A 13072-nucleotide genomic window follows, 5' to 3' on the forward strand; every position below is an offset into this window, starting at 1 on the left:
TTTTTTTTTTTTTTTTTGAGGGGTCTAAGTTGACACTTGAAGTAAAAAAAAAACTTTCAGAATTCATGCATGCTGCTTTTATGTTTACTAAGTTTCTCTTTGTCATCACGTTTGCAGTACCCACTTTGTAAATGACCGCAAGCAAATAGTCAATGAGTGTAAATTGTGATTGAAAGCTCTTGTGTGTGTTCTCCTGTGTGATTGAAGAGAGAATACAGTACATTACTGTAGGTGCAAAATCAAGCTTTCTGATTTTGGCCAGAAAGTATGACTTGGACATTTAATGCAACATGTAATATATGTGAATAAAATATAAGCACACTGCTCTATGTCCTTTGGTTTCAGTTTGTGTTGGCGTAAAGTTTTCTTGAAGCACAAACATGTTTTATTGGTGTTATTTTGTTTTGGGTTTTGATTTTGGTCAACATAAGGTGGGTATTATTATTATTATTATTATTTAAACTTTCATTTTCAGTTCTCGAGTGGTCGTAAGATGTTTGGACATTGAAATACTCTCATCAAATTTTTATCTTGTGATATGTGCTCTGTATTTGAAATGGTTGACCTATCCATAGTGTTAAATCATAATGTAGTTGCCTGACGGACTGCGTAAACCTTTAATTAAAACTACTTTGAGTAACTGTAGACTAACACGTACACAGTCCATTCGCAAATAATTACTACTTTTCATTTGCACTCCATTATTACGCATCAGCTAAAATTGGCCACAATGACTAATCAATTCCATTGTTGGCCTATGTGTGACCTAGTACCAGCAAACGCATTCCTCTACCATGTGACTTGTGTATTTTCTGGATAATTGGGTTGAGCTTTAATAAACAACAGAGGCCTTGTATGGAACAAACAAGAGCCGCGCTAAACTTGTGATTTCAACCAACTGGAGCAAAGCCCAGCCAGAGGAGAAGAAATGTTACCTTGCTAAAAACGGGTCAGGTCAGCGATTCATTTGAGCCTTTCCTTCTCTGATTTAGCTTCCTGCACAGGTGAATGGACTCGTGTCTTTCCCCCGTGCGGGTTCAGCGTGCTCTGCTCAGGTGTCCATAAGCTCATTATTAATTATTAAACTAACTCCCTGACTGGCTGAAGGGACAAATCAGTTTGGATATGTTGCTATGGATGGTAAGACTCAAGTTTTTATATATGAGCAAGAAACAGGTAGTTCATAAAAATAATGCATCTGAGTCCTTTTTTGTTTTGTTTTGTAGAGCTCAGAGATGGACGTGAGGCAGCAAACAACAAAAGGGTAAGAATTTAAAACTTTGTACATAGCATAGTAACGCCTTTGTAGTTCACACGATGTAAAAATACAAAAGAATATATTTTGTTTGTGTTGTGATTATGGTAGAAGTTGAATTTGTATGTTAAGTCGTCAGAATAAATAGTTAGCACCACAAAATAGTAGCGCTGGCAGTGCTAAGCTAGCATTAGCGCCAAAAATAAGGCGACGTTAATGTAATGTAGGTAGCATGATGGAGGTTACTATAACACTACATTTTACTGGTTATAAGTTTTACTTTTTAGAATGTACAATTAATTAAAAGTCCAAACGAAATGACAAAGTGAGAAGAGTTGATAAATTCTGCCTAAGATCCCTTTGCGCTGCTCTTTGCTTTGTCTTACGCCAGTTGTTGGCAAACGAGTGATGGCTGTTCCTAAGAATTATTAGCATATAGTAGATGGATGGATTCTGTATGTTTTAGGTTGATGGACAGTATTCGAAATATTGTGTCCTCATATTTTCTTAAAAACACATATATGCCATTAGCACGACGACATCGTTTCAAGTTGCTCAACATCAAAGTAAGTACATGTCACTCATCATGCTCGGCTGCTTATTTTAGTGCACTGATGGATCCTTCAGTGTACACTGTATTAAGAAAAAGTGTTCCCTCATGCTCAAGTGAGTCTTGGTCGTCCAGGGTGACAAGGGCAAGTTGCTGCAGCTCTGCTCGTGGCTGCCAAGGTTTACCACAAAGCCTCTTCATATCCCCTTAGAAAGGATTAGATAGTTCACAGGATTTTTTTTTTTTTTTTTTTTTTACTTTCCCCACAAACCAACGTGCCGTTCCCGCAAGGCTTTAAACGGAGACAGTGAGCAAGAGTGATTGCTGGACGCAGAAAATTAGATTACTCAAACTGAACCTGGCAATCATGTGCACTCACCGGCCACATCATTAGGTACACCTGTCAGTTTGGTCCGAGTCGAGAGTTGTACAAGGTTATTGTTGTGAATGAGAATGAAATGACTAAAATTAACGTTTGTTCACAATATAAAGATTTATTTTTTTAAAGGTAACTTACTGAGAATACATTTTGTCTCTGAAACTTAAGTACAGCAAAAATTTCCTTCATTCTCATGTTTTCCTTTCATATATGAGCCTTTAGGGCTTATTTTATATGTATTTATTTCTGTATTACTTTTCGGCCATACATTTTTATCTTTCTTTCAACAAATACTCCAAATGTCAGTAAAAAAAAAAGACGAAAATGAATGACAGCTCCAATGAACAAACCTACCCCAAAAACTCATTAAAGCAAACTGTGTTTAAAAAAAAAAAAAAAAAAAGAAACAATACTCAAAATGCTCACCACTAAATTCAACACAGCCATTTGTTTTAACAATGTAATTTTTATCCCCACAAATATTGACTGAACTGAAACACGACTGGTGCTGTATTGTGCTCTTGCAGGGAGGTAAACAATGAAAGGTAACTTGAGCTTGACCAGGTGGGGGTCACTGGAGTCCTGTTCCCAATCAACTACATCTGACTTTTACCTCTCAACAAACAGTTTCTCTTGACTACCGTGGAAAAAAAAAGTCCAACCACTGCTCAAGTTAAATGGTTGTCAATGTTGGTGTACACCGGGCCTCCAGGCTTATAACAGTTTGGAATTTTCATTATACTTCATCTTGATGTTTTGTTTTTTTTTGTTCTTGTTTTTTTTATTGAGTTAATATTTAGAGCAGTTTTTGGTGGTTTTTATTAGTTTTAAATTTTTTTAAAATGCTTCAATTTATTAGTTTAAGTATTCATTTTAGTTTTGTTGTGTATGCGTGCACTCGAGGCGAGCAAGGAGGCGCTCTAAAGCAGCCACGCCCATGGACGATCCGAAGGGACGCTGCTTGTTTCTGATATTTTGCCTTTATTTGCCTCCATAAGCTTTTGTATTTGTATTAAATACAACATTAGCAGATTGTTTTAATCTCTTACTCTACCGAAACCTCTCTGAAATAATTCACATGAGCAATACATTCAAACCTGTCGGATGAAATGGTCAACACAAGGTGGACTTAACCTTACACAGGGTTGACAGATCAGGGCGAGTCATGTGACCTGGCAACTACTGCTGACTTCCTGGTTACCTGCGGGCAACCCGAGATGCATCATATCAGCGGCCATTATGAGAGCATACACCTGCCACTTGAATATTTTAACTCCGCTGCAGATCAGGTCACAAATTGATGGTGAATTATTCATCCTCAGTTTAGTATGAATCAGCCCGCATCATTTTGGAGAGGGACACTTTCACAGAAGCAGGTATTTACGACTTGGATGTGTTTTTAATTACCCGTGAGCTTTTGTGAGCATTTTCATGAAGAATCGCTTCAAACTAAAAACTTGTGAGTAATGCCCCATCCTTGAAGTGAAAAAAGCGCCTTTTGTTGACTTGCTGCAGATTAATGATGAGCATTATTCAGGAAGCGTTTTAAGGTAGGCGATTACCGGTAACTTTTTTTATTTTATTTTATTTTATTTTTTTCTTAAGGCATTGACGGATAACTCGAGATGAAGCAGGATTAGCAGGCAATTATTTAAATGCGGGCCTCATCCGTATGCGAATTGCTGCTCATTGAAGGACAGCACGAAGGATATTTGTTGCTGCTATGAAACAAGCCCCGTGGTGTATCTACATGTAATATCGGCATTACTCACCCCGAGTGCCCCGTCGTTCATAAATGTGTCCTCACTGCGTTTGTGTGAGAGTCTCCTGAGGGTTGATAACTGTTCACATCAAGCCGTCAGGGTCACGCCGCCTCTGGCAGATGGTCCACACAGACATCGCTCTCAATCATGTCTCTTGGGACTGTAGATTCCCGTACGGAATATCACAACGTGACAATGCCGTTTCCCCGATTAATCACATCGTTTGAGGACGTTCAAAGCCTCTTTGACCCTTCAGACTTGGCATCATTGGTCACACACTCGTCACAGCAAGTGTGTGATTCATGCTGGTGCTTTTTACATGGCTGTTGGCTATAAATCCTCGCCGCCGTCATCATTTAAGACAATGTTCCCTAACGTCTTTTTGGGCGGGGGGCGTCATGCACCTTTTTCTTATCAAGCAAGATTTTCACAGAGTGGCATAAAAAGAAGTGGTAATTTTGGAAACATTTTCCAATTATACAAGAGCTAATATCGAACAGTTAAATCGGCCTGAATGCATTCTGTAAAAAATGAGGTTGGAGAGCTATTCGAATTTTTGACCCCGACAGGCAATATTGTAAGAGCAGTCATCAAGGCTGCACGTCTGCATCAACGATTGATTCATTGACTGATGTAGAGAACGACACATGAAAAATACAGTCACGACAAAATTAAATAGAATGTAAAGACGAACAATTAATTTTTTTTTTGCTGTAGTTCCCTTGACATTGTGTTGCTCCTTCTAGTGTGTGTGCACCATGGCCTCCTGGGGGCAGTGTAATACAGACGTATGGATATATACAGAGACCGTCCAAACTCCTCAATACGCCGTTGGTATTCTTCATAGAGGATAAAGAATATATGCATGAGTATTGTTATATCTGACTATTGCGTTTTGCATTCTTGGTCAGCATTAAACTACACGGACTTATCTGGCATGAAGCCATGTGGTCTTTCAGACTCTGAACTGTGACATATTTTTTGTTTCCGTCTCTTGTGTCCCGATTCTAAATAGCCGGTGGTTGTGGACCGCTGATTTAATAGACAGGCAACCTTCTTTCAGAGCGTGTGCAGTGAAAGTTTGCCGCTCATTCAAACCTCCGCATGTCAAGCTAATGCCGTCCAATCCAATTCATCTTGAGGAGATTGCACTCCCGTGGAGGGGGGGCGGGAGGAGGGAAGTCAGTGACGCATCCCAGTGGACAGCGTTTAAGCTCGCCTCAGTCAAACATCGCTTGTTGCTCTTGTTGGCTGTCTTTAGTATTTATGATCACAAAACTTGTGATGTAATTATTGTCGGTGCCAATGAGTCAGAAGAAAGTAACATTTGCCATGTAAGTACAGTGACACCTGGTTGTTATCCTTTTTAGCATTGCTGATTTCGTGCCAGGCAGAGGGTTGTTGTTTGTCAGTGAAGGCCTTGCGGGAATAAATGTTCTGTGCTGCTCTCTGTAGCCCCGGCATGTCCCTCTGCAAATACTTTATTGCTTTCATCGCCGGATTCTCTTTTGTTTTATGTCGTGCTGCGACTGCAAAGTCTTTCGAGTCTGTAATTCTTTCCGGAACTGAAGTATTTCTATGAACTGTGACCTTGCATTTTTTTTCCCCCATGTGAAAAGTGACTTGTATACTCACGGTGGACGATTTGTATTCATTTATTTTTTTAATTTAATTTTTTTTTCTTTCATTTTGACTTTTACATTTTGCATTCGGTTTGTTTTCATTTGTTTTTGGAGCAGGTTTGTTAGTTTTTGAAATAGTCTTATTTTAAATGATTTGTTTTAGTTTTGGTTTTAGGTTTTTTTTTTTCCCAATGGCATATTTTTTGACCGCAAAATATTTTTAAAAAAATCACTGGATATACTGTAATGAAGTCAAGAAAACTATAATTCTCCAACGACTGAAATCTCACGTATGATAATGACACAGACAAAAACAAAAACAAAGGACATTTACGCTATGAAAAGAATTAATTTCATAAATGTAAGATGTAGTTTCAGTTACTTTTTCATTTTCTCAAAAAACATTTTCGTTCTCATTTTGTCACCGAAAATGTTTTATTACTTTTAGTTTGTGATTTCAAAAGGAGACTTTCACAGAGCCATTCTACTGCAAGTGTCATCTGTCCCCCAGGCGCTCATTGTATGGCGTATATCCCTACAAGCCCAGCATGATTGGCCTGGAGAACCTTGGCGATCCATCTGATTACTGGGACATTGTGAAGACCATCGGTAAAGGCACGTATGGCAAAGTCTACCGGGTGACCAGTAAGAAGGATGGAAGTCAGGCAGCAGTCAAAGTGCTGGATCCCGTCAATGTAAGTCATACGGTGTATGAATGAAGATTTTCAATCTCTGAAGTTATGTGACATATATTTTTCATGTACACCTGCAGTGTACATTTTGTATTTGACCTTGCCTGTTGCAATCCAATTTTAAATACCATAAAATGACACCCTGATTGAACGTGCGCATTGACAAGTTTCGAGAAGGTCAAATGAAGTTGACTCTGGAAAGCTGATTTTTTATCTTCATCCTGAAATGACACCTGAACATTTTGTGAGTTGTGAATTTGACATGACTCTGCTCACGCTGAAACTTTTGAAACTGCCTTATCGCAGCATACAAGACACACCAACAGAGTAAGTTGGCTGGACTCTGTGCAGTCGTGCCCCCGCCCACCCCCCACCCCCCTGATGCCCATTTTTAATTGTATTCATGTCATTTTATGTTCTAATTCAGCTTTTCCTGAAAGTGGTAGCTCCTCCTTTAGCCATATATTCTTTTATAAATCTGCTCATTTATTTGTGTGATCATGACTCGGTCGCGTCTAGATTAGACTTGATCTGTTCGACCGAGTGGATGAAGCAATCACCTTTCCGCCATGATTCCGCCCTTGATGGCCATTGGGATGCTGCAGTCTCCTGTCTCATTCCACTGCCTGACATGATCGCGCGGACATCCAGAAAGGCGTTCTTTTGCCCTTCCATCCTTCTGACTTTGACTTTCACAGAAAAGTACCCGCAAGAAGTGGTTTCCCTTGTCATTTCTCTATACGTCCTTGTTTTTCCAGTCATCAATCAATTTGCGCAACAATGAGTTGGAAATTTTACACCAGTCATATGTAATATTTCTCACAAAATCAACAGAGTACCCAGAAAACAAGTGAGCCGTAATGCTCGCTACCTGAGCCTTGAGCCACTACCGCTGCTAACACCACTGCTGCTCATGTTACTGCTACCACGACTTCTACTACCGCAAACACGACTACAACTACCACGACTGCTAACTCCACAGCGCAAATTCATACAGCACCTTCCATCCATCCCGTAAAGTGCAAACCAGAGACCCCTGAGCTCCTTCTTATTACTAATTTGTGGTTTTTGTCATTTTCCATGTGGTACAATTCGAAAGTGGAAAAGTAAGATGAGTAGAGCAGATCCTCCGCCGTCTAGCGGAAAAGCGGCATTCGCTAATCAAATACAGCGGACGTATCAACGCCAGTCATCCTATTTTGTTTTCTGTTGTTGCCCAAAAGGATGTGGATGAAGAGATCGAGGCAGAATACAACATCCTGAGGTCCCTGTCCAACCACCCCAATGTGGTCAAGTTTTACGGCATGTTTTACAAGTCGGAAAATTTATCAGGTGGACAGCTCTGGCTGGTGCTGGAGGTGAGAATTGTATCAACAATGTCCAAACGCATTCATTTTTTTCAATTTAATTTTAAAATTTCAACTCAAATCGTGGAGGACACACAAGCTTTTTTCCACGTATGATAATAGACAGCGTAATGGTGATATGTCACTCGATTCTCTGTCTCCTCCGCAGCTCTGCAATGGCGGTTCTGTCACGGAGCTCATCAAAGGGTTGCTGATGCGAGGCCAACGTCTGCAGGAGCCCATTATAGCATACATCTTATGCAGCGCCCTCCTGGTAAGCTGCTAATGTTAGCCAGGAGGTGGCATTCAACATCCAGGGAACATGCTGAGCCTTCAGTGTGAAAGCCCAGATTCAATGTCTTTACTTCTCGCCGGCTCCGGTTGTTTTGCCGTACAACAACGTCCACGTTTTCTCTCCTCTCACCTTGAAAGGGTCTCCAGCATCTGCACCACAACCGGATTATCCATCGCGATGTCAAAGGCAATAACATCCTCCTGACGACTGATGGGGGAGTCAAGCTGGTTGACTTTGGTACCGTGTTTCTGAAATTGCTCCTCATTCCGTGGCAAAAAATCTGGAGGGGAGCGTACAATCAAAATATCTTTTGAGGTGGCGCTTTCAGGCTGAGGTGCTGTTCATTTGGCGCCGTGTTCATTATTGCGCTTGTAGTTCGGAGTGGTGTGTATCTTCTACTCATGCGCTATTTACAGAAAGCACATTTGCCTGATCAATTTGGTTGTTTTTGTTTTTTGGGGGGTTGGGGGAGTTTCTATTATTTGCTGAAAAACTCACCTATTCGTTGTTTTTTGCTCAGGCCTAAATTGTGTCTAATATTTTTTTTTTAAATGGGCTTGAACTGAAAGGAGGAGCATCATTTAGTTAGGCCATAGTCTCGAATAGAAAAAAACAAAAATGCCACTTTTTTTTATTTTTAACCAATACAATTCCACACCATTCAATATCTCATTCCAAATCTACATTTTTCATCAAAATCATTCCACACCATTCCATTCATTCCATAACTTTCCATATCATTCCATTTTCTTCCGCATTATTCCACTTCCTCCAGTGTAAATTGTTTCATTCAGCATTCCAGCATTCACACCCAATTTATCGTGGAATTGCTATTTCTAATGTCTTAAAATAAGCATTTTGTGACCCGGATTACGGTGGTGCACCAAAACGAAGTGAGTTTGTCAATGAATCCAGAATTGAAACATACTTACTGAAAGCTCCCCTTTTGTCACCATGACGTCGTTTGATTTCATGGAGGGTAGCCTTAACCCGAGGCTATTATTGCTCATTTAAATTGCATTATTTTGCATATTAAAATGAAAGCTGTTGTGGTAAATGACTCGGAATCCCTCAGGCGTGTTTCTATCCTCGGTGTCGTGGAGATGAAGTGGACTCACGCTGATAAAAATCTGTCCTACATAATTTGAAATGATCGCAGCCCTTTGTTGTCCCGCTTGGCAGGCTGCCACAGTAAATCATACGCCGGCATTTTATTATTTAACTCGTCTCGCCTCTTTTAAATCAACGCCGCTCTGATGTGTGTTTTGCAGGCGTTTCGGCACAACTGACCAGCGCGCGATTGCGAAGGAACACATCCGTCGGGACCCCGTTTTGGATGGCTCCTGAGGTCAGAGATGCTCCTTTTGGTCCTGAAATGTCCGACGCGATTTGTTACAAAGGCGGAGAAGTGAGAGGTTGAGCTATTTCTGTACTGCTCTCCCCCTCCTCCCGTGTCATTATATATTCCCTCCACGGGAGCACCTCTTAAGGTTGTCTCAAGGTTAATAGCTGGGAGACCGCGGCCCGCCAGTTTCTCCGAGGCAGAAATCAAGTGCCGTGATAGGGCTGTAAGAAAAGCACCTCGGGGGCAATTAGACTAAACTCAGCTGTGTAATGTCGTGTCAAATCTAATTATTGGCTGGGAAATTCACTGAACTGGTCAGTAAATGCGCCGTTTGTCATTTCTGATGCGGGTGGCGTTTCCATCATAATAACAAGAAGATGTTTTAATGATGGATTGTTTTGGGCTTTGGAGGAGCTCTTTTGGTTGTTAAACAAGCACCAGCGTTGAATGCATCGAGTACGTCAGATCGAAAAGCAGCTCCATGTTGTCACGATGCAGTCATTTCTATTTTAAAGCTCGCTTGCTAATTTAGCATGAACAAAATGGAGCAAATTCAATCGCATGGTTGCCATGCACAATTTCAGATTGTTACATGACTGCATGACTCCTGCCCTCTCATACGGGCAGTTTGCGATTATTTTTTGCTGTCGTAAAATAATGAGTTCTTTGCAGTTTTTCAATACAAGGTTGACATTTAAAAAACAAAAAAAAAAAAACCAAAACTGAGGCATTGATTAGCTTTGTCAGCAATATGAAAAATGTGAGTCATAAAATATTTTTGTGTAGATTGGTACCATGCCCTACCACAAAGAGTGGTAAAAAAAAAAGTGGAACTTCCTCAACAAAGTTTCGTTACTGCCTAAAGATGCCACAAGATAGCGCCAGAGCAGCTCTTTGAACCTCCTTCCCTCAATCCAAAGTTCATTGGCACGAAAGATACAACAAGATTTTGCCAAAGCACAACTTTTAAATTGGATACGCAATCGGCCTCAGCACAAAACAGCAAATAGGTGAGTTTCCCAGCAAATCACAGAGGATAGAAATTTTACAATTTTGCCGAATGGCTTCTTTTTTTTTCCGCTCTGGAAAAAAAAGTTTGCATTATTCACTGAAAAACTCAACTATTCTTTGTTTTTATGTTCAGACCTAAGCTATATCTAAAAAAAAAATTTAAATGCTGTGGTGCCATCTGGTGCCAAGCAACTATGTTGAACTGAATGTAGGCGCAGCATTTCGCCTTTAGCCTTGGCTAATGGAAAAAAAAAAAATCCAAAATTTTCACCAACATATCGCACAATTTTACCCAATAGAATTACACATCATTCCATTGTCTATTATTCAATATAATTCCATATATTTCAATATATTTCCATTTTTTTTCACCAATATATTGCACAAACTTATTCCATAACTTTCAATATCGTTTCTCTAAAAAATATCAATAGAAATTGTATCTTATAATAGTTAGCATTTTGGATCCGAGAGTGTGTTGCACCGTGTCTGTCGAGTTTTGACTAAATAGACTATATCATGATCTCATCGAACACCCATTCCCCCCCCCTGCTTGTTACCAGGTAATAGCCTGTGAGCAGCAGTATGATTACTCCTACGACGCCCGCTGTGACGTGTGGTCCCTGGGCATCACCGCCATCGAGCTTGCGGATGGAGACCCCCCGCTGGCTGACATGCACCCAGTCAAAGCTCTCTTCAAGATCCCACGGTGAGCCCACTAGAGGGAGCCCCTGGCCTTCAGCTGGAGGCGGCTTATGCGCACACAAACTAATGACATGCAATTGTCTGAAAATGTCGGAACATCATTTCTATAGCACGTTCCACACAGAAGACTCCCAATATATAAAATGCACATTTGCAACATCTTACAATTAATATTGAGGGAAAATGAATGTGGTAACCCTTTCCTCCCATTGGAGACAGTGCTGTTAACCCCCCCGCCCCCCCCCCGTTTTTTTTATCTGCACAATCATGCAATCATCACCCGTGAGGTGGAGATGTGCCTGTCTGATTGCAATTTGCATCGATGATTAGCTCCATTCAAACCAGATAGAATGCAGAAAGATTTTCATCCACAGTCAACTTTACACAAGGTGACATCACGGCCTTAAAAACTGTCAACATCACACACACACACACACACACACACGCACACACACACACACACACGCACACACACCAATGCTCTGTTGTTAACTATTCAAAACTATTTATATTGGATGAGCCACAACATTCGATACACTTGCGCAATCTCTCAATACACCAACTGCGTTATAATTCTGCCTGTACAAAGAAAACAGAAGCCCTTCTGCTACTGCTGAACACCAGCACCCTTTAGGTGGCAGTAGTGCCTGCTTGCTGTCTTCGGTGAGTCAGTTTTCACAATGATTATTAGAAAAGAGGCTGGGTGGGGGGATAATCTGGGGCTGGTCTATGCTAAATACAAAGCGGAAATCTGTTGATCCGTTTCTGACTTGTAGAATGTGGAAGTGAAGTAGCAATGTATGGTGAAAGATGTGCAAAATGCATCCCACCGGACTGTTTGTTTTCATGCATTCCAATTCAGTGTTCCCTCACTATATAATTGCTTATAAACGTCACAAGAGGACAGCAAAGCATTACTTTTGTCTAAATGAAGCTCCTCAACTCACCCCACCGCAGTTCCGTGTCACCAAGGTGCCACAAAATGGCGCCAGAGCAATAGCCTGAATGCAAAAAAATCGCAAATAGTTCAGTGTAACTATGCGGTGATTCTTATACATCAGTGGATGAATTTGATCTGCCAAAAATATGAATTTGAGAATTAGAGAGAAAAAAAAAGAAATCTGTTATAAACTCAGGTTTTTCTGTGCGGGGATCACTGTCTTTAGTGGTTAGCGCACCTGCCCCTCACATCTGAGGTTCTGGGTTTGAGTCTGGACTGCGACATTCCTGTGGCCTCCTTCCAAATCCTCCACCCATTGACTGAATTATTTATAGCTGTGAATGTAAGTATCAATTTGTTTATTTATCTATTTGTCATTTTGACCTGGTGATTGACCGTCGACTAGTCCAGGGTGTACGCCGCCTCTCTCCCAAAGTCAGCTGGGATAAGCTCCAGCTCACCCGCGACCCTAATGAGGAATGAAAAAATGGACGTTTGGCTTAAATATACTTCTTTCCTCGTACCTGCTGGAATCAAAATAGATAGTTTGCCCTTTTGCAGGGAAACGGCAACCGTGGTTGCCGTATAAATCACAGCCAACGTGTTGAACCGTGAAATGATTCTGTTAACATGTCATTTATCTCAAATATATTTTGCCGTCACAGCAGACCGAATCGCCAAGGAATCTGGTGTAAATGATGACTACTCTATGAATGACTTTCTAAATAGGGAAATGTGTTCCACCTTTGAGTTTGAAGTTGCGCTACCGGTGATTCATGACCGGCTCGGAGGAATTCATCATTGCAGTTTTTTATGATCGTACAAACGTGATCTTTTTTGCCAATTCAATACTTCACAAGGTATTAACAGAGGTGCCTCCTCTGAAGTTATGTCCTTGACTAGTGCTAACTCATAAGCACTTAAATATGCCAGGAGAATTCTTATCATTGTATTTTACAGTTGCGCGTGCTAATGTGTTTCCACTAGACAGACTTGACTGTTATGTTCAGCCACGGTGACATTCTTCATGTCTGGAATATACGTTGAACATCAGACTTTGTCCACAAGTCAACTGATACTCCAAATTGCACTCTACGTTAGGGCTGGACGATTAATTGAAATGTAACCATGAATTTCATTGTTTGGGCCTCTCACCTTTCATAAAGAAT

The 13072-nt window shown here is 40.7% G+C and overlaps 1 protein-coding gene across 1 annotated transcript in view; it reads left to right on the forward strand.

Annotated features, from left to right (window-relative positions):
- Positions 1 to 784: 784 nt before the first annotated feature.
- The window catches only part of myo3b (myosin IIIB), an 82873-nt gene continuing 70585 nt past the window's right edge, over positions 785 to 13072 (forward strand). Inside the window, exons 1-8 of the mRNA XM_019857646.1 lie at positions 785 to 1140; positions 1227 to 1264; positions 6081 to 6264; positions 7485 to 7619; positions 7777 to 7881; positions 8040 to 8139; positions 9174 to 9250; positions 10822 to 10967. Coding sequence (XP_019713205.1) covers positions 1126 to 1140; positions 1227 to 1264; positions 6081 to 6264; positions 7485 to 7619; positions 7777 to 7881; positions 8040 to 8139; positions 9174 to 9250; positions 10822 to 10967 — 800 coding nt within the window. The 5' untranslated portion in view covers positions 785 to 1125. The remainder of the gene's footprint in view (positions 1141 to 1226; positions 1265 to 6080; positions 6265 to 7484; positions 7620 to 7776; positions 7882 to 8039; positions 8140 to 9173; positions 9251 to 10821; positions 10968 to 13072) is intronic.

Source organism: Hippocampus comes, unplaced genomic scaffold (assembly GCF_001891065.2).
Source record: "Hippocampus comes isolate QL1 unplaced genomic scaffold, H_comes_QL1_v1.1 scaffold359, whole genome shotgun sequence".
Classification (NCBI taxonomy): domain Eukaryota; kingdom Metazoa; phylum Chordata; class Actinopteri; order Syngnathiformes; family Syngnathidae; genus Hippocampus; species Hippocampus comes.